At 50.7% G+C, this 20,967-nt stretch overlaps 1 protein-coding gene and 1 non-coding gene across 2 annotated transcripts in view; one reads left to right on the top strand and one right to left on the bottom strand.

Moving 5' to 3' along the window:
- The window catches only part of LOC138381922 (sodium/nucleoside cotransporter 1-like), a 40,260-nt gene extending 25,591 nt beyond the window's left edge, over window positions 1-14,669 (top strand). Inside the window, exons 11-18 of the mRNA XM_069466567.1 lie at window positions 81-206; window positions 6,261-6,391; window positions 8,226-8,394; window positions 8,510-8,707; window positions 12,180-12,261; window positions 12,950-13,048; window positions 13,131-13,242; window positions 13,524-14,669. Of these exons, the coding sequence (XP_069322668.1) occupies window positions 81-206; window positions 6,261-6,391; window positions 8,226-8,394; window positions 8,510-8,707; window positions 12,180-12,261; window positions 12,950-13,048; window positions 13,131-13,242; window positions 13,524-13,596 (990 nt within the window). The 3' untranslated portion in view covers window positions 13,597-14,669. The remainder of the gene's footprint in view (window positions 1-80; window positions 207-6,260; window positions 6,392-8,225; window positions 8,395-8,509; window positions 8,708-12,179; window positions 12,262-12,949; window positions 13,049-13,130; window positions 13,243-13,523) is intronic.
- Window positions 10,782-10,888, bottom strand: LOC138382086 (U6 spliceosomal RNA). The gene has a single exon (XR_011233258.1). It is a non-coding gene; the product is annotated as a U6 spliceosomal RNA (small nuclear RNA).
- Window positions 14,670-20,967: the final 6,298 nt, after the last annotated feature.

The raw sequence follows: 20,967 nt of genomic DNA, 5'->3' as shown, positions 1-20,967 counted from the left end.
TCCACTCCTGGGCTGGGGGGTGGTGGAGGGAGTGCTCAACCATTCCAGCTCTGCTTGTCTGACATCCTTCCTCTTTGCAGATCGAGGTTCCTCTACTGCTCCGGTCCCACGTGGCAGACATGACACTCTCTGAAATCCACGTTGTCCTGACCGCAGGCTACTCAACCACTGCTTTCAGTGCGCTGGGTGCCTATATCTTCTTTGGGGTAGGTAGAGGCTCCTTCTGCTTGGCTGTGCCCAGGACCTGAAACCCACCTTCGTGGGAGCCCCACACAGCTCCGGCCAGAGCAGCCCTGGGCTCCTCTGAGCCTGGAGCCCGGGCTGCTGTGCTGGGGAGAGGAGAGGCGTCCCCTGGGCAAGGCAGGCCTGGAGGCTGCACCATTTGCTCAGGCTTCTCCCATGGCCACTGGGGGAAAGACTCCCAGTATTCCATGTACGGAGTGCCTGCTACGTACCAGGCAATGTGCTAGTTGTTTTAATATCCCCTTTTCACAGATGAGGAAATTGAGGCATAGAGAGTAAGTGAGAAACCCAATGCCAGGATCTGAGACTGATCTGTGTGACCCCAAAAGTCATGCTCACTTCTCCACAGTCCCACACCCAGGCTGTCCCTGGAGAGCTCCCCTACTCCTTCCCTGCCCGCTCCCCACACTCTGTGGGCTCACGTCCTTCCTCTGTTCCGACATTATTGCTGGTGCAGCTACTGATCACCCGCACTTGTAGGTCAAATAACAGCGGTGTGACCCGGGCGCTTAGACCAGTCTCAGTCCTCCTGCGCCGCAGGCAGAGGAACCTGCTGTGGATGCCGGTGCCTTATACTTCCTTGTGCTTCCACTTGCAGATCCTCAGAGACGGTGGGTTTTTCCTTAACTGTCAAAGAAATTCTCGGTTGTTGCAAAAGTGACAGTTGAAAATCTGTTTCTTAACCCCACTTCGCACTGGTAACTGCTTTTAACAGCTTAGAGCAGTGGTTCTCAAAGTGTGGTCCGTGGGCCGGCACCATCAGCTCACCTGAGAACTTGCTACAAATGCAAAGTCTCAGCCCACCCCAGACCTGCACAATCAGAAACAAGGTTTGGGGCCCAGTATATGGATTGTCACTCAACTTGAGACCCACTGACTTAAAAATATGTCATTCCAGAGCTTTCTTTGTGGCCATCTAATTACATACACCTGAACACACACACTTGATTTCTTTTTCATAAAAGATGAGGTGATTCTACCCGTACTTTTCTGCAACTTGCTTTTTCTTGTAACATTCTGGGCAAGACACAAAATCCAGAGGGACAAAGAAATAGTTGACAGAGCTGACTAATGTAAATGAAAAATTTACTGTAGTGCTGTAGATGAAAGTCAACGTCTAAAAAATTGTTGATCAGGAGAAAATATTTCATAAATTATGAAAACATATTCAAGCTCATTGATGTTCAAAGAAATTCAAACAATAATATAACTTATGTTTCTTGTAAATGATACACAATACTCTATGCGCCTCTAAATGGCCAGGGGGTGGGGTACTCACCCACTGTGCTGGGGGTTTAATTTGCTGTAACCTTTTTGGAGAACATCTGTCAGTGAATTTTTTAAAAAAATTTTAAATTACGTTGTATTTTTTATACATATATCAGTCAATTTAAAAATACTCCTTCCTTCTGATCCAGTGAGGAATATTGTACAGAAATATTCCTAAAAATATTCAGTGTAAAATTGTGAAATTATTTGTAATTGTGAACAAAGAAAAGCCAGAATGTCCCGCAGGTTGGGGATGAGGGGGCGAGTTACTCCATGTGTGGCAATGCCACTGAGCCCTGGAGCGAGGACAGCTGGTTTGCAGAGAGACCCTCACCTGCCTGTGCCTGTCCCCCAAGCTGTCTTGATGCTGCATGTGTATGGGTGGGACGACCACAGAATGACCTGAGCTGTCCCCTTCTCTGGTCCCAAACTACACCTGTCTCTGTCATCTCTGTCCCTGGCGGTGGCCGAGCGGTGGGTAAGAGGACAAGGCAGGCTGCCCCTCACTCTGTCCTTCACTCAGGACACCTGGGCCACACCAAGACGCTCAGCTCCACTCCCCACAGAGCTGCCTGGGCAGAGCTGGCGGCTCAGTGACTTTTTAAGAAGGGCCCCTTGCACGCTGGGACTTTGGATTCTGGCCAAGCGCCCGAGACTGTCATCTGCTTTGCACCTTGTCTCACTGAGGCCCGGGAAGGGCTCCTCAGAGCTGATGCAGCCCCCACCCACCCATTGCCAGTTGTTTTTAGAAGGAATTTGGTGTTTCAGAAATCAAAACCCAAAACTTTCTTCCTGAAACTTTTTTCATGGTAGAACATTGGGGAAGGCGATGCCATAATATTTTCGGGACTCAGGGCCTTTAAATGTCTTAACCTTGCTTTGGTCCCTACAGTTATGAAAACAATACCTCTGGTGTTCCCCTAGTGCTAAAGCCTCACTGCGGCTCCCAGCCACTGCTTAAAACCGAAATACTGGAAGAACGTTCTCCCTTTCTACACTCTGGCTTTATACCCAGGCTCCTTCCTTCCCTTTCTCAGGCCACAGTCCAGGCCCAGCCCTGGGCAATCTGGCCTCCCCAGGGACAGAGCCTGGGAACCTACTTCCCTTTAGCTTCAGGGAATGTGCAGGTGGCCAGGGTCAGTTGTGTGTCCCTGGGCCTCCAGTCACAGCCTGTGGTTTGGAAGCCCCAGGCTACAACATAGCTGGCCCAGGGGGAGAGCCTGGAACAGGTCTTCCTCCCCTCCTCCCTTCTCTCCTCCCCCCCCTCCCCTCCTCCTCTCCTTTCTTCCTCCCTTCTCCCCTCCTTTCTTCCTCCCCTTCTACCCCTGCATGGGCCACTGTCTTGTCTCCAGAGAAGCTCTCTTCTGTCCCCACCTGGCTGTTGGCCGCCACTGCAGCACCCTGCCTTGCCCCCTCTCCCCTCTGTCCTTTAACTCCTGCCCAGTCAGGTCCTCAGTATCCATGGCTCTGCCCTCAGCCCCCTTATCCCAGAAGAGTCCCTCTTGCTGTCTCCTCCAAGCCCCCATATCCTTAAGACCTTTCACTCTGTTGTTTAGCCTCTGGCTCCGTTTGCCCCGCACCCCTCCTATTGCTGAAACACAGACATTTCTAGGCCTGTGCTGTCAGCACAGTAGCCACCGACCACACGTGGCTGTTGAGTACTTGAAATGTGACATGCAGTGAGACTTAGTGCAGGAAAAAGATTGAGATTTTTATTAATAATTTTATATTGATTGCACGAGTAGAAAGAAAATGCTTTGGATATATTGCGATAAATAAAACATTAAAATTAACAGGCTGGCACAGTGGCCCACACCTATAATCCTGGCACTCTGGGAGGCTGAGGCGGGAGAATAATTTTGGCAGGAGTTCAAGACCAGCCTGAGCAACATAGAGAGACCCCGTCTCTACAAAAAATACAAAAATTACCCAGGCATGGTGCTTGAACCCGGAATCCCAGTTACTCGGGAGGCTGAGGCAGCAGGATCCCTTGAACACTGGAGTTTGAGGTTGCGGTGAGCTATGGTGACACCACTGCACTCTAGCCAGGGTGACAGAGTGAGTCCCTGTCTCAAGAAAAATAAATAAATAATTTTTCCTGTGCCTCTTTACGTTTTAAGATATGGCTACTGTAATAGAAAATTTTATGTTATGGATGTGTATCCCATAATATTTGTATTGAGCAATGCTGGTCTAGGCCTCCCCTCCGTGGCTCCAGGGGTCACAGCTGAACCCTTTCATTGTGACTGCCACCCACAGCTGCACGCACACCACGCTTCCCCAAGGCTCTAAGGTAGGCAGCGGCTCCCCCGGTACCCCCTAGAGACTGTCCCTCTCCCGGCTCAGGGACCCCATGAGAGGAGACCCAGATGTGAGCCTCAAGCTGCGAACACAGGCTGGGCAGGGTGACACTGAGCACTTGGCCACCCATGTTCCTCCATGAATTGTGCACAGGGCCTGTGAGACCCCGCGCAGGGCCGAGTGTGAGTCCACAGCTTAGTGTCCCCATCTGTACAATGGGCAGAGTCACTGCCCACCACACGGCAGGGCGGGCATTAAATACAGTAAGAGGCAGGGGATGCCTCACATGGAGGTGAAGGAGCGAAAGTTCTTTCCCGACATGTTGGGGTCAGAAATCTGTCCTTCTGAAACTGTCCACTTAATGCTTTGCAGTTGTCTGGATTTACTCCCTTTCTCAGCAGAGAGCCTTTAGAAAATTCAAGTGGGGCGGTCTTATCCTTGATCCCTGTCCACATGGGACACCTTTGGGTCAGAGAGAGGAGGGCCGTGGCAGGAGTGGGCCCTCAGGTGGCAGGACAGAAGGCATTCCTGACCGGGTGCCTGGAGGCAGGGCTGGGGATGTCAGGGCCTTGCAGAGCAGCTGGCAGTGGGGGGGGGGGGGCTGGGGGGGGCTGACCCAGCACCCAGGGAGCCCCGCCTGTGAGGGACTCAGCCCTTTCCACAGGGAGCAGGAAACAACCGGCCGCGGCATTTGAGGCTGTGGCCACCACTGGCCCACTCAGAGGACAGTGTCCAGGAATGTGACAACTGCAGAGTATGTTCCCCGCTGGGACCCAAGTTTACAAACCAGACGTAATCTACAAGCCGGAGGAAGGGGCAGAGTCCTGGCTGGTGGAGGGAAAAGTCCCAAGATTCCGGGTGTTGGTACTGTCCCCACTGGAGCTGGGCCACCAAGGAGGAGGGAGGTGAAGTCCCAACGCCCAGCCCAGACAGTGCAGAGAGGACACCGCCCCCAGTGGGGCTTCATCCAGCAGGGAGCAGGACCCGGGGCCCGCACACCTGTCAGGCTGTCGCTGGTTCTTGTCCACGTTTTAAGGAATTTCTGTTTGTCATGGAAAAGAACAACTGGGGTTTAGAAGAGGACGAAGGACGATCCAGGGGTTTCAGAGCCTGGGAGCGTTTCCCGCCTGGCTTCTCATCGGCAGGTCCTGGTACGTCCCTGGGGTGACAACGGGGTGTTTCTCGGGCTTCTGCCTTTGCTTTTATCAGCCTGAGCGTGGACTTCAACTTCCCTCCTCCTCCTTTCACCTTTTTATTTGAAATTTGAGAATGAGGTTGGCTTATGATAAACTTTAAGGAGAACAAGTGTATTTTATAATCATAAAAATGACATCATGGATATTTTGAAAGATACCGAAAAGCAGAAAGGAAAGAAAATGACCCCTGACCCCAGTACCAGGGACAGCTAGTGCGTTGACATTCCGGGGTATTCTTTCTGCTCTTCTTTCCGTGCATCGCTGGGGTTTGTTTTCTCCTCCGTCGTCTTGGTTATTCTCTGCATGCGATTGTTAGGCATGTGCCCGTGTTATCGTGAGACTTTGAGCACCATCATTTTCAGTGGCAGCATGACAGCGTGTGGCCATTGTCCTGTTGTTAGATGTTTGAGTTGGTTCAAATTTCCCCACTTAGTAAATGACACAGTTCTGGGGAAAGTTAAAGTGTCGCATCTACCTCTGTGGAAGAGAACAGGGAAGCAAAGGGCTTGGGGCCACAGTGAGGATGAAAATTCAGGAGGGAGAATGCCGGGAGCGGCCCTGGGGGCTGACCCAGGGCACAAGGATGGCTGTTGTGGGCGACAGATTTTCTGGGAAACAGTTCTCGAACTACAGGAGCGGTGTCATGCACTGCCTTGAGGTGGTGAGTTCCCCGTCACAGTGAGCATTCAAAATGGGATCCTATAGAGGGAGTACTATTCCTACACTAGGACATGACCTATGCTAAGGTTGAATCGGGTTACCTCTTAAATCCATCTCAACTATCAGTTCTGGAGCTTTGTTGAAAATTACCACAAAACCCTCAGCTAAGAGAGAAACTCAGCTAATAGGGATTAGTGGTCAAAGACAGATAGCTAAAAAACTTCCTAAAAAGGACGGAAGCACTTTCAACTTGGAGCCAAAAGATGTGATGGGTTCTAACGCCTTCTCTTCTTTTATTTTGGGCAAGTCACATTTAATCCATTGGAACCTCAGTTTCCTCATCTGTAAAATGGGGATAGCAGCACTTGTGTAACTGAGGGAAGTTCTGGGAGGAAGTACGAGTCCTGTACATACAGCCTGTGACCCTCTGTGCACAAAGGTATTGTTATTACCAATGATCACAGCAGTAATGACAACGAGGACATAGCAGTGGGGAGACTACACATGTCCCCCTGCTGGCCTGAGCCTCAGTCCTTGGCCCCCAACATTTCTCTGACCGTCTGCCTGTCACCCCCACCCTCACTCTTGCAGATCGATGCCGCCTCATTGATTGCTGCGTCCGTGATGGCTGCCCCTTGTGCTTTGGCCCTGTCCAAGCTGGTCTACCCAGAGGTGGAGGAGTCCAAGTTTAAGAGTGAGGAAGGAGTGAAACTGACCTACGGGTGAGCACAGCAGGAGGGCCTGCGGGGGGCCGGGGGGGTGGAGCACAGGCGCAGGGTCCTGTTCCCTCTGCCCATCACTGTCCTCCACCAGCCCAGGCCCGCCTGTCCTCTTCTGCTGCCCTGGTTGTGCCTGAGTCCATTCTCTGTTGCTTATAACAGAAAACCTGAAACTGGGTCCTTTATAAGCCAGGGGAATTCATTTCTTACATTTTTGGGGGCTGAGAAGTCCAAAGTCAAGGGGCTGCATTTGCTGAGAGCCTTCTTGCTGTCGGGGACTCTGCAGAGTGCTGAGATGGTGCAGGGCATCGTGTAGTGAGGGGACTGAGTGTGCTACCTGCTAGCTCAGGTCACTCTTCCTCTTCTTATGAAGCCACCAGTGCCACGCCCCTGATAACCCATTAACCCATTGATCCAAAATAGTGTCAGCCCCCATGACCCAATCACCTCTTAAGCCCCCCCCTCTCCATACTGCCCCATTGGGGGTTAAGTTTTGACACGAGTTGCAGAGGGAACAAACATTCAAACCACAGTGCTTGCAAACATGCAGACTCTGCTTCTCACATGTTAATCTCCACTGTCTGACCAGCAGGACACAGCGGACTGGTCCAGGCTTGGGAGTGAGGCCTGGATTTGGGGGTGTGGCCTGTGGCCTGTGTATGTATGTCATGAAAAGGCTTCATGCCACCTCCTCCACGTGCCTGAGCCCTGACCACCAGGTGTCAACCACCTATTGACGTATTTCGCACTGTCTTTGATTTCACTTACCTCCTAGCATCTCTTCCTCACAGTCTTAACCAGTGTTGTGTCACATTTAATCCTTAAAAAAATGTTGAAAATGCACCACCCTGTGCACTAATGTGCTTGGGGACACAGTGGGCAACCCCAATGTCACAACGTCCTGAGGCTCCAGGGCAGTGCTGTCCCATGGAAAGAGAACATGAGCTGCTTCTGTCATCTTCAATTTCCTCTAGCTGTCTTTTAAAAAGCCCACAGAGGGCCAGGTGAGGTGGCTCACACCTGTAATCCTCCTACTCTGGGAGGCCCAGGCTGAAGGATCACTTGAACTCAGGCGTTCGAGACCAGCCTGAGCAAGAGCAAGACCGCATCTCTACTAAAAATAGAAAAATTAACTGGGTGTGGTAGCACGTGCCTGGAGTCCCAGCTACTTGGGAGGCTGAGGCAAAATGATCGCTTGAGCCCAGGATTTTGAGGTTGCAGTGAGCTGTTATGATGCCACTATACTCTACACAGGGTGACAGAGCCCGACCCTGTCTCGAGACAGACAAAAAACACAAAGGAAGGAAGAGAAGAGACCAAAGTATAAACAAAATATTCTAATGCTGAAATGTTAAGTAGACTCTGTCCTTTTTTTTGTGACAGAGTCTCCAAAGAAGGACTAAGAAATAGGGGGATTTTAGTAAGATATTTTACTTAGGCCAGTGTACCCAAATATTCTCATTTCAACATAAAAATTTTATATTTCAATCAACATGAAAGTTATGGAAATATTTTGCGTTCTTTGATACTAAATTCCCAAAACCTGGTGTGTGTTTTACATTTATAGCACAAGTCGGTTTGACCCAGCCTCCCTTAGAGTGGTCAAAAGCCACATCTGGCTAATGGCTTCTGTGTGGGCCAGCACCGTGCTAGAAACCTGGGTCTCATCCCAGCACTTTGACCAACCTGTCTCTCGTGCTGTGGGTCTCAGAGGGATAACAAAGGTCCTCTCGGTCTGAATTGCTCTGTCCAAGGTTTCAATTTGAGTCTGTAGGATGGGGACCCTTGCCATTTGTTGGGACAGGCCAATAATGATCACTTTTGACCGCAACAACAGAGATGCTCGGAACCTCATAGAAGCAGTCAGCAATGGGGCCACCATCTCAGTGAAAGTGGTCACCAGCATTGCTGCCAACCTGATTGCGTACCTCGCTATGCTGGCCTTCATCAACGCTGTCCTCTCCTGGCTGGGAAACATGGTGGACATCGACGGGCTCAGCTTCCAGGTGTGGGTCCAGCCAGCCCGCTCAGCCTGTGGAGGAGATGGCCTCGGGTGGGCAGTGGGCAGTGGTCTGGGCCCAGCACAGGGTCCCAGCCATGCTTCTTGTCCTCATGCCCTAGCTCATCTGCTCCTACATCCTGCGGCCTGTGGCCTTCCTGATGGGCGTGGCCTGGGAGGACTGCCCCGTGGTGGCTGAGTTGCTGGGGATCAGGCTGTTTCTGAACGAATTTGTGGCCTATCAGGAACTCTCCAAGTACAAGCAGCGCCGCCTGGCAGGGGCTGAGGAGTGGGCTGGCACCAGGAAGCAGTGGATCTCCGTGAGTGTCTCCGTCCCCCCCTGCAGCCTGGCTCCCTGGGCCTGGCTGAGACACACTGAAGTGGCACTTACCCTGCCACATCCTATGGTCCTGGGAAACAGGATGGCTTCAGGCTTTGCTGCCATCTGTCTTGGGGCCTCTCAGGAGGCCGAGGTGCAGGTGTGAAGAAAGAGCCTTGTTTGAGATAGCTGAGATCTAGGTCTACATGGGCCAGCCGCTGCGCCTTGCCCCTTCAGTTGGAACACAGGGGGCAGTACCTGCCACAGTACCGAAGGCATAGCCTGAGCTTCCCATGAGCCGGGAGAGGGAGCGAGACAGGCAGAGCTCACCGTCCCCTCCCCTGCTAATACACTGCGTGCCGTCCAGGGCTTGGCTCTTTGGTTAAAGTTTATTCTAACAAGCCTCCGAAGCTCCATAAAATTAACCTTTCTAAGTGAATGCAAGCTCGAGTAACATTACTGAGAATGAAAAAATTACCCGTAACCTCACATCAGAAAGTAACAACTGTTGTTCTCTCCATTTTCTTCTATTCTTTTGAAGAGAGCGTTTACATTGTTGCTGTTAGAGCATCCACACTGGGGTGTGGCCAGCTCTGTTGTTTACTTACTGTTGTGACGTAAGCATCATTTTCCATATATGTCACCTAACACATTTAACACATCCCTGCTGTTGGGCCATTCAGGTCAACTCCATTATTTGACCATTAGCCACCGTGTTGAAATGAACATCCTTGTGCGTAGCACTTTCCCCTTTTCCTGGATCATTTCCTCAGGAGCTGTCCCAGATGTGGGCTGCTTGAGTCACACAGGAGTCCTCTGCGGTTGCTGCCGGGAACCTCCCCAAAGGGTGGCAGCAGCTGAAGCCATCAGCTGAAATGACAGGCCCCGGTCGTGTGGCGAGCATTTGCTTCACCGCACACCAAACAGCTTTCAGTAGCCTCTTTGCAAAAACAGGTTTTCTACTTTAATGAGCAAATAATGGCTCATTGTATTAATTCACATTACTTGGGCTACTAGCAACTTTTAACGGGAAATATTTTTCTTGTCTTTTTGATTATTTTTTAAATGATAAAGAAATGTAGTCGTTAGTTTAAAAATAGTCTGTGTGAAGCATAAAACACAGGTTTCCCCTCACTCCTTGCCCTCAGCCCTGGTCTCTCCCCTTCCTCAGAGGTAATAGCAGGCACAGCCCTTGGGGGTCGTTTTTATGAACTTAGATCCTTCAGTGGGTGTCTGTTGAGACCCCTTAGGCAATGGACACCGAGACGAAAGGGGCAGTTAGGTGGACATGGTGGCTCCCGCCTGTAGTCCTGGCACTTCGGGAGGCTGAGGCAGGAGGGTTGCTTGAGCCCAGGAGCTTGAGGTTGCTGTGACCTATGATGACACCCACTGTACTCTAGCCTGAGTGACAGAGTGAGACCCTGCCTCAAAAAGAAAAAAAAATAGAAAGAAAAAAATGCGGGGGGCGGGTAATTATACAGACACGGTCTCTGGTCTCATGCAACTTACATCTAGTGAGAGACACAGACAATACAGGAAAGGAAAGGAATAAAAAATAACCGCAATTTGTGGTAAGTTCTATGAAGAAAACAACAAGAAAAAGCAGAGAAGGGTCTTTCTTGGCTGCTCTGGTCAGAAGAGGTCTCCCTGAAGTGTGGCATTTAGACTAAGACTTGGAGGAAGGAGACGGGGCCAACCAGGAGCAGCTGGGAAGAACATTCCAGACAAAGGAAGAGGCGTGTGCAAAGGCCCTGAGGTTGCAAAGCACGTGGTCTGTTTAGGGAACAGAGAGGGGAGAAGCACAGCTAGAGCAGGGGTGATTGTAAAAGAGAGTGGCAGAGGAGCAGGAAGTTACTGAGGATTGGCCCGTTTGCATGTTAAGATCACTTGGGCTGCTGTAGGGAGCACAGCTGTAGGTGAGCAGGCTGGGATACAGGTGCCTTAATACTTTCCCAGTAATCTTTATATAAACTCTTTGTTATAAAGACATTAGGCCTTTCCTGTTATATTTCCTACCTGCATTTTTCCTAGTCTTTTCTTTTTTTCCCCTTTCATTTTGTAAACAGGGATTGTTTTTAAATATGGAATCTCTCAAGCATCTGCGTGTCAGCCTTGTGCAAGGGCCATGCTAACCTGCTCTGTGTCGTTCCGGGTTTAGTTCATATGTTGCTGAAGTGAGCACAGGAATGTATTTTACACCAAAGCTTTTCCTTTGTGATTTCTTCTATTATTTCTAAACTTAGAAAGTTTTTGGTTGGGCACGGTGGCTCATGCCTATAATCCTAGCACTCTGAGAGGCCGAGGCGGGAGGATCGCTTAAGGTCAGGAGTTCGAGACCAGCCTGAGCAAGAGTGAGACTCCGTCTCTACTAAAAATAGAAAGAAATTATATGGACAGCTAAAAAATATATATAGAAAAATTAGCCGGGCATGGTGGCACATGCCTGTAGTCCCAGCGACTCGGGAGGCTGAGGCAGTAGGATCACTTGAGCCCAGGAGTTTGAGGTTGCTGTGAGCTAGGCTGACGCCACGGCACTCACTCTAGCTCGAGCAATAGAGTGAGACTCTGTCTCAAAAAGAAAAAAAAAGAAAGAAAAAAAAATTTATTTGGTAAGCGTTAAAGTCCTGAGACTATATGATGCACTAGTTACAGCCAGGAGATTTGGATGTGTGAACTGCCTCAGTTCCCTGACCTTTCTGAGCCTCACTTTGCTCCTCTCCAAAATGAGAGAAATAATATTACCTTGTAACTACAGTAATTATCTATATTTTCTATCACTTTATGCTTGAAATATTAATATTTATCTACTTCGATGATGTAGAATTAATGTTGTATATGGTGTGAGGTATGGACCTAAACCGATTTTTTTTCCAAATTTTTCGTTTTGGCTCTTAAGACTAATTTCTGGGGCATTAAACAACTGTTGAGAATGAAGGGAAGAGCCACCTTACTCAAACAAGCGCTCTGTGCCTGGCGTTTCCCAAACATGAGATGGTCCTTAGGACAGCCCTGCCCGGCAAGCACTATCATTCCCACACTCCAGATGGCGCAGCGAAACCTTTAAAAGTCTGTTGACTTGCTCGAGCTGATACTTGGTGGCACAAGGCTGGACGACAGGTTGGCTGGGCTCCAAGTCCCTTACTCTGTCCGGCAGGCCACACTCCCCCACTCCTGGCATGACAGCACAGCAACCAGAGGCACAGGGCTACAGAGTGTCGGGGACAGAGCTTAGTAGGGCCAGAGTGAGAGGACTGAGCCAGGCAGTCACACCCAGAACGGCTGGTGATGAAGATGAAGGGCTTGAAGGACAAGTGGGAGAGGTGGGAGTGGGGGGCCTGGGAGGGCGCAGCACAGAGAGCTCAAAGGGCAGGGACATGTTGGATGTGGGTGAAATTAAGGCCAGAGAGCTTGGGTGGTATGGGGGTGCCCATCCTGTCTGTGGGAGCCCCTCTCCGTTCACCTGTGTATTTCAGGTCAGAGCAGAAACCCTCACGACGTTTGCCCTCTGTGGGTTCGCCAACTTCGGCTCCATCGGGATCGTGCTGGGAGGCCTGAGTGAGTCCCCTCCCCCATGTCCTGGAGAGTTGGGGGCCTGAACTCCCCCAACTAAGCCCCCAGCTAAGGCCCCCCTGTGGGCCTTAGCTGTCTTGTCTGTCCAAGGCAGGGCCTGCACAAGGCTGCCACGGAGTTTCTTCCCAGCCCATGTTCTCCGCGGCTGGGGATCGCCTAAGAGGTCAGCACCATGGCCTTGCAGGCCAAGCCTGGCTCGGGACAGGAGGTGTGGCGCTGGCCTGTCCCCCGAGGCTTTGGCCTGCCTTTCCCACAGCTGCAGTGGGCAGGAGGCTCTGCTCTGTCCTCAGCTCTTTGCAAACAGCACGTCCACTCCTCATGGCCACCTGCCTGGTGGCATGATCATGCCATTTTGCAGAGGGGAAACTGAGTCTTGGAGAAGTGAAGTGATGGCCCAAGCTAGTCAGTGGCTGAGCCTGTGTTTAATCCCAGGTCTGCCTGACTCCAAACTCAGGTTCTTTCCTGCACCTGCCACTAATGGCACGTGGGGCATCACCTAGGGGTTGGAGCCAGGACAGAAATGCTCCCAAACTCAGCAAGTGGCCAGGAGGACAATGTCTGTCCCTCTGGCTACCCAGAAGCACAAGGGAGGTCAGAAGACATAGCCAGAGCCACAGAACATGGGCAGAGAGGTATGTGGCTTCCTCGGCCTGAGCACTCTGTTCCTTTGCAGCCTCCATGGTCCGGCAACGGAAGAGCGACTTCTCCCGGATCATGCTCCGAGCACTCTTCACAGGCACCTGTGTGAACCTGGTCAACGCCTGCGTGGTGGGTGAGTGCAGCCTGGCGGGCGCAGCACCTGGGGCCGTGATTTTCTAGTGGGGGCTCTGCTCACCAGCTGCTCTCCCTCGCAGGCATCCTCTACGTGCCCAGGGGGGCCGAGGTCGACTGTGTGTCCCTGCTAAACACAACCCTCAGCAGCACTAGCTTTGAGGTGTACCAGTGCTGCCGCCAGGCCTTCCAGAGGTGAGGGCCAGGCACGGGGCCGTGGGGGCACGGGGGCACCAGCGGTGATGGCGTGCGGGAGGCCCATGTGGCTGGGGATGCCTTTGGCACCAGGGAGAAAGGTACAAATGTCATGGCTGCAGCTGATGTGGCCAGGGGAGGAGGAAGTGAAGGCTTGAGGATCGAATTTGAAGAGGAAGGTGGACCAGAGACGTGCAGTAACTTTCCCAGGGCTGCACTGCCTGGTAGTGGCCAGCAGAGCCGGCCTGCAGGTCTCACAGAAACCTCTGCTTTCCTTTCAGCGTCGGCCTGGAGTTCGGCCCAGGGACCCTGAACAACTGCTGTCAGTTTTACAGCCACCCGATCTGTGCGTAGCGGGGACGGACATCCTTGTGCCTTCCGAGGGCTGTTCTTCCCCAGGAAGCCCCTGTCCCCATCTTCCCCTCTCCAGGCCCCTCCTCAGGGAAGCCGCAGGGCTTAGACCCTCAGTCCCACACTTGGCAATGAAAGCAGGCACCTTGCAGAAATGACAGGAACATACCTAATCCCGCAATTTCCTACCAGCATGTGCAGATGAGTCGGGAGCGGTGTCCCTGCTCTGTCTCTGCCTGGCTGGCAGGCACCCTGCAGGGACCCCTGTGCTCACAAAGGCCTGGAAGGAGCCAGCAGACAACAAGGGCCTGCAGAGCTTTCTCTTTGCATGGCCAGAATCTGCTTTTAGAATTTGTGTTACAGCCTCCAGGAGTTCCTGGGAAGCCCCTGGAGGGACAGCAGGGGGCAAGCTCCAGGCCCCAGTTTCCTGCCCAAAACCATATCTCGGGCCAAATCGCATCCCCTGCGATGAGCCTGACTACATCTCAGAGATAACCGCGTGTCCGGGAGCAGAAAAAGCAGGAAAGACGGACCAGCTGACGTTGCAGCCCCTGCTACTTACTCCTCAGCCGCCTCTGCTTTAACTGACAGCAGTCACTAATTCTCTTCTTTCCCTTTGTCCCCATAAAATCAGCAGGCCACTGGTCCTTGCTGCTGACACCCCTTCTCTTTCTTTGGGGTGCCACACAGTCTCCCTGTTCTCCCCGCCTTCCCTCTCTCTTTCTCTCTCGCACTGTCTCCAAGAAGATAAACTTTTTACTTTTATATATCCTAACCCCAGTGTGAGAAATCTTTCTGCACCCGCACCGTGAGCACCTACTAGGCTTTCCACACTAACAGGGCAGGGGCGATGGAGTCAGCGGGGACTTCAGTAAAGCGAGGACACCTCCCAGCCCAGCCCCTCTCTCTGCGCCCCCACTTCCTACCTCCCCCAAACGTGAGTTCTCAGGCTCACCTGTGCCTCCTTGTGTTTCCCCTCCGCATGCAAATGGCATCCTGGTCCTCTCCGTCCCCCTCTCCTTGGGGTCCCTCACATGCACCTTGTCCTTCTGCTGTGGGCCCCACACCGAAGCCTGCTCCCCTCCTCCCTTCCTGGGCACTAGGGTCTCTCCGTGGCTTCCCCGCAGATGATGTGTCCCACACTCCTGTCCCACTGCCTTCCCCCATGGCACTTCCCACACTGGTGTCCTGTGCAGCACCGTCCCACGAGGTGCTCAGAGGGTTCCAGGAGGCACAGGCTTGGAATAAAATTGGACAGGGTTGTTTGGGGCTTTAGTTCCATTTTGTTATTTTAACTGTGGACTTGTCAGAGCTTGGTGTGGGTATGCTGTGAGGCTTTTTCCAAGGTTATTGGACCATAGGAAGTTTTCTGATGGCAGTTTCTCTTAGTTGAAGGTTTCCTGGAATGCAATTTGGTAAATGTTGGTTGATGTTCAAACTGCTTCACTGCACATAACTGCAATACTAGCAGATATTGACGTGGCACTGTGGGCAGGCACTGTCCTCAGTGCTTTCTGTGTTTTAACTCCATCCTTACAACAACCCCATGAGGTGGGTACTATTATTCTCCCTAGTGGACGGATATCAGAGGCCCAGACAGGTGAAGTAACGTGGCTAAAGTGACACAGCTGGCAAGACGCAGAGGCAGGATTTGAACCGAGGCCATCTGGTTGCATAAGCTGCAGTGTTCAGCCTCTGTGCTGGGCTGCTGGGGTTCAAGGAACTCCTTGTGTGGCTTGTCCTCAGCTCTCCCCGCCTTTCCTCCCACCCTGAGCTCTCTGCGCCGGTCGGTCAGGCCTGACGCCCCTCCCTGCCTGTGTTTCTGGAGTTCCCGTCTCCCTTATGTCCATGCTGCTCTGATCTCGTGGGCTGCAGTGACCTCGGATGTACCCTGTCCCTGTGGCCACTGAGCCTCACCCTCACCTGCCAGGTCCAGCTTCCTTTGCAGTTGGGGACAGCCGTGACCTGAGGCAGAGGAGTGTGCAGCTCTGGGCGGCAGCCCCCAGCAGAGCCCCAGTGAGCCAGGTTCTGCTTCTGCTCGGCTGCGGACTTCGGTTTCCAGTGGGCACTGGCCTTGCTTCTTGTGACCCTCACAGGCCGACCTGAGCCCCTGCCGTCAGGACTTTAGCTCTGCAGAGGGGAGGCTGGGCCTGACTGCTACAGCCCATAGCTAGGCCTTTGCCTTCTCTCTGCAGCGGCCCTCCCCGCCCCCAGTATCTGCCACCTGTTCCCACTCCCCGTGGGCTGCTGGCAGGAGGCCTTGCTGCTGTGGACGGCACCCCCGGCCGCCAGCGTCGGCCGTGCGCCCCTCCCGGCCTGTCTTCTGGCCTCGGCTCCCCCAGCTGGGTCGTGGAACAGTCCAAGGACTCCCCCGACCTCCCTCCCTTGACGCCCTGCACACTCGTCACATGGCCAGGGCGTTCCCGCTAGGACTGTGAGCCCCTGAACACAGGGCTCCCAATGTACCACAGTGTCTGAGTCCATTAGGGCTGATAGAGCAGAATACCATGAACTCGATAGCTCATAGACAACAGAAACTTACTTCTCACTGTCCTGGACGGTGGGAAGTCCAAAATCAAAGAAGCGACAGATTCAGGGTTTGTTCAGAGCCTGTTTCTCACAAACGGCACCTTCTTGCTGTGTCCTCACATGGTGGAAGAGGTGAGCAGGCTCCCTCAGGCCCCTACAGAAGGGCACTAATGCCTGGGTGGGCACAGTGGCTCAAGCCTGTCATCCCAGCACTTTGGGAGGCCGAGACAGGAGGATTACATGAGGCCTCCCTGGGAAACGTACTGAGATTCCATCTGAAATTATAGTATTATTTTTGTTTTGAGACATGGTCTTGCTGTGTCACCTGGGCTAGTGTACAGTGGTATCATTGTAGCTCACAGCAACCTCAAACTCGTGAGCTCAAGCGATCCTCCTGCCTCAGCCTCCCGAGTAGCTGGGACTACACGCAAGTACCTGCCTAATTCTTCTATTTTTTGTAGAGATGGGGTTTTGCTCTTGTGTGATGCCCAGTGACTTCTCTGAAGTTTGTCTTTTTATCATGAAAGTATACTGACTAGATTTATCATGCACTTTAAAGAATTCATTTGGTTTATAGCTGGGTATTCTCTCTATATTAGTATAGGAATTATTTAGATTTTGAGTCGAATGTTCTAAACCCTTTTGGAATTTGAATAGTTTGTCAAGTTTATTGATTTTATAGCACCGCCATCTTGAAACAAATGCCATATGCTGTTCCTGAAAGAACATTTTGAGAGAATTATGTGGTATTCAGTAAGGCAGTTAAAAATAACCTGGAAAGTATTAATATTTAGTGACTTGCTCAGAAGTCATTAGGTCAGCACACAGCCACCTCATGCACCTGCGGTGACAAGTGAAAACCATGGCTGGGTGCGGTGATGCGTGCCTGTAATCCCAGCTACTCAGGAGGCTGATGCGGGAGGATCATTTGAGACCAGCCTGGGCAACACAGTGAGAGGAAAGAAAATCATGGAAGTCCAGCCTGACGCATTTTTCTCAGCACGTGGAGGATAGCGGAGGGTGACACCCTGAGCATTAGAGCTGCCTTACCTTGCTTTGTTTCAAAAAGGAGTTGTGGTAACTCATAGTAAGATAACAAAACAAACGGAAAGGGGAGTCAGGGCCAAGGGAACATGGGGTGGACTGAGGAGTTAAGTCAGGAGTCAGGTCAGCGTTGGAAATGTGAGCCACAGGGACATGCCTGGCTGCCAGGAGGCTGGGTCACACATTTGGCTCTGAGCTCCCACAGCCTGACCAAATAGGAAAACAGTTCGAGAATTCTGGAGACTTAAAACTAGCAAGAGACTCAGAAGAAGTACATTTTCTGAGCTGAAGCCTAAAGAAATTACTGTCCTGGGCCCTCTTGAAGGACAAGGCTCTCAACAGTGTTCCCGTAATAGACGTGGTGGTGAGTGTCCCTCAGTGCAAGCTGAGGACATGGCGCCCTGCACAGACTCCAGGTGGGGCCAAAGTCAGCTGGTTCAGCCTTTCAGCTAGTTTGATTCAGGACTTAAAATTTGGTCTGCTGGAAGCATGTGGTATTACCAATTTTTAATCTTGGCCAATTTTATTGAATTTGATGGGAGAGGTTAGTCTTTGGCCAAGTGTTTTATCAGCCATCTGTAATTTCTCTTTTGTGTAATGTCTGTTTGCTACTTTGGTGATTTTCCTTTTGGAGAATTGGAGTTTTTCTTTTTAATAAACTTGGATGGGTTTGTTTGTTTGTTTGTTTTTTAAGAGAATGTTAGTCTTTTTGTCACGTATGGTGAATAACTTTTTTTTCTAGTTTGCTCCTGGTAAACGTTTTTAGGATTGCTCACTGAAATAGGAGGGGGACAGGCTACTGTATTGAGAGTGGGAGGATGGGGTTAGGGCAGTTGGCTTGGGAAGAGGGAACACGTGGGGTCACCCTAGGAGGAGGAGAATAGTGGCTGGGCACATGGGGAAGGCATCCCAGGCAGCGCTTGGTGCCCAGCTGCAGTGAGATGTTGTGTATTTATATTATATATTGTTCTTTCTCAGGAGTCTCTGTGCATGTACAGGTAGTGGCCCAGGGAGGTGTCAGAAGCCAGGGGACTTTGCTATGTTGGGACAGTGAAATATGAGGTAATTCCATCTGCTTCAGTGTATTTTCAAAATTCCATTCTTAGTCTGCTAATATGTGTAATGATCTGCCTGGCTCCCCATTACTGCCTTTCTCCTTAGCTTTGGCTACATTTATTTCACATCACCAGACCCTTCCTCCATACTGTGCAAATCTCTCCTCGCCCCCAGTTCAGTTGGACAAAGTTAAAGTTATTCTAGTTGCACACTGTGGGCCTCAGTCCCACTTGTACTCACTGGGCCTTGTAGCTGTGGACACAGTCCCATCTAAAACTGCACTGCTCTGTGTCCCTGCTCCTACATAGCTGTAAGTATGGTCTTGCTCTTGTGCCCCATCCTGGCTACCAACCAGTGCTCCACTTTCCCCACAAATGGGGTCTTTTTTTTTTTCTTTTTTTTTTTTTTTCATTCAGCCAAATCCTCTTCTGAGCTCAGGCCCCAAGGATGAGAGCCTGTCCCTGGGCATGGATTTCCTCCCCTCTGCTGCTCTGCCTGAATCCTTTGCTGCCACCTTCATGCTACCCATGCGGCCCTGCCTGCTGAGCCATCTGCCTCTTGCTGAATGTCCCTAAGGCACTGTCTGCCAGCATTGTCTGCGGCGTATACGAAGGGGCTTCCTCTCCCTGTGTCCCAGGAGTCAGGCACCTGCCCCACCTTGGTGAGCCTGGGAGGCTCCTTTGGCACCTCCTCCCAGTCCTTTGTCTCAGGGCACCTGTTCTGACAGTGAGCACTTGGGAGGGACAGGTTTTGAGTCCTGTGAAAAGAAGGTAGGGAGGAAGTGTCCTCCACACAACTTCTGCCCTTTTTCCTCATTCTTCCTGGTGTGTTAAATTTGCGCGCTCACGTGTGTGTGCGTGTGTGCACGTGTGTGTGATGTTCTCTTGCTTAGAGGCTGAGGATATTGAGAGTGGAGAAGGGTAGAAGAGTTGAAAAGTTATTTTTATTTTGTGGCTAGGCAAAGTAATTCTAAAAAGCCAACCTATGGAGACCATTCTAGTTCTGTTCCACCTGTTAATACATTATAATACAAGTGATGTGAAAACAAGGCCTCTTTCTTTTGAAAGTAACTGTTAGAAAATGCTTTGAGGCTGTAGTTGATACAGAATGTTTTATAGTCAGACCAAAAAAATGTTATTCCTACACATTGTTTCCTATGACCTGGAAATAAGGATAGTACAGATCACTCTTTGTAATGGAATTTGTTGTCCTAAGGGCACCCATTGCACAAGTTAGGAATTTTGGGTGGTAAATAATAAAATTTATGTGAAAGAGTACACACAGGATTTCAGGCTGGGGAGGGACCATTGACTGTAGTTTTTCCTGGCCAGTTTTCATCAAAAGTTTAGATTTTCTCCAGACTGTGCTAGGTTCTCTTTTCTGTTATGACAAAAACCAACCAAACAAAACACAAATGTCATATGCTGTTAGTAGGAATGTAAATTAGTAAGATTACTTTGGAAAACTGTTGGCAACACGTACTGAAGTTGTAAATATGCACGTTCTCTCACCCACCAATTCTACTTCTAGGTCTGTAGGCACCAGAAATGTGTGCATATATTCACCAAAAGTCACATGCTAGAATGTTCGTTGCAGTATTATTGATGCTAGTTAAAAACTAGAAATAACCCCACAGTCCATCAAACACAGAATAAATCATGGTATAAGTGTTCAGTGAAATTCTTGATAACAACGGGAATGAAAGTGTCATTGCTGCATGTCCCACAGCATGGATGAATCTCATAAGCGTGGTGTTGAGTGAAAGAAGCCAGACAAAAAAGACAACATGCATGATTTGGTTTATGCAGAGTTCAAACTCAGGAAGAGCTGTGGCGCTGGGAATCAGGATGGCACCGCCCTTTGGGGAAGAAGAAGGAGGATAGTGATCTGGGGAAGGTGTGAGGGCTTCTGGGTGCTGGTAATGTTCTATTTCTTGACCTGGGCAGTAGTTATGTGGATGAGTTCACTTTGTGATAATTCACCAAGCTATATACCCATGATTTATATTCTTTTCCTATATTAACCTTCAATAAAAATATATTTCTTGTTAAGAAAACTTGCAGTATGTGTTACACTTGAGCTAGAGTTTTCACATGTATATGACCCTTCTGGAGTTAGGGACTTGGCGTGTACTTTTGCCTCAGTCTCCAAGGGTCCTTCTTTCTTTGCACCCAATTCCTGCTCATCCTTTGAGAAATCTTCCCTGGCAAGCTGTTTCCCTCCCTTCCCCACACACTGGGTTGTGTCCCTGTGATTTCACAGGTCTGTGGTGGGTGTCTGATTGCCTCTCCCCCTGAGCTGCAAGCTTCAGGAGAGCGGAGGCTGGGCCTGTTCATGCCATCGTTGTGGTCCAGGGACTGCCATGGTGCCTGTGCTGATCCGGTAACTGTCCATTGATGGGACTCAATGGGACTCACTTGAAAGGGAGAAACCTTTTTTGCTTCATCCATTTCAACGTTTAGTTAGGGGAAGTGGGAGTTTGGAGGAGCCATGAAGTTGAAGCCCTTGTGAGGTGGCCTGGAACACTTTTGAGATTATAGTGGCTTTAATAGCCTTACAATGTGACCTGTAGGAAAACTCAGCTGAAAGAGGGAAGCAGTGTTGGCTACTCAGTGTCCCTTAACCTAGTTCTGTTTGCTGTGGCCACTTGTCATGCTCCTGAGAATGAACAGTTTATATATGATGACTTCATTTGTTTTGGCTTTTCTCATGACAATCCTAAGGTCAAGTGTATTTTAGGCCTGA

This window comes from Eulemur rufifrons, chromosome 3 (assembly GCF_041146395.1).
Source record: "Eulemur rufifrons isolate Redbay chromosome 3, OSU_ERuf_1, whole genome shotgun sequence".
Taxonomy (NCBI): Eukaryota; Metazoa; Chordata; class Mammalia; order Primates; family Lemuridae; genus Eulemur; species Eulemur rufifrons.
The sequence above is the reverse complement of the archived record's forward strand: the minus strand, read 5'-3'. Positions and strand labels throughout refer to the sequence as shown.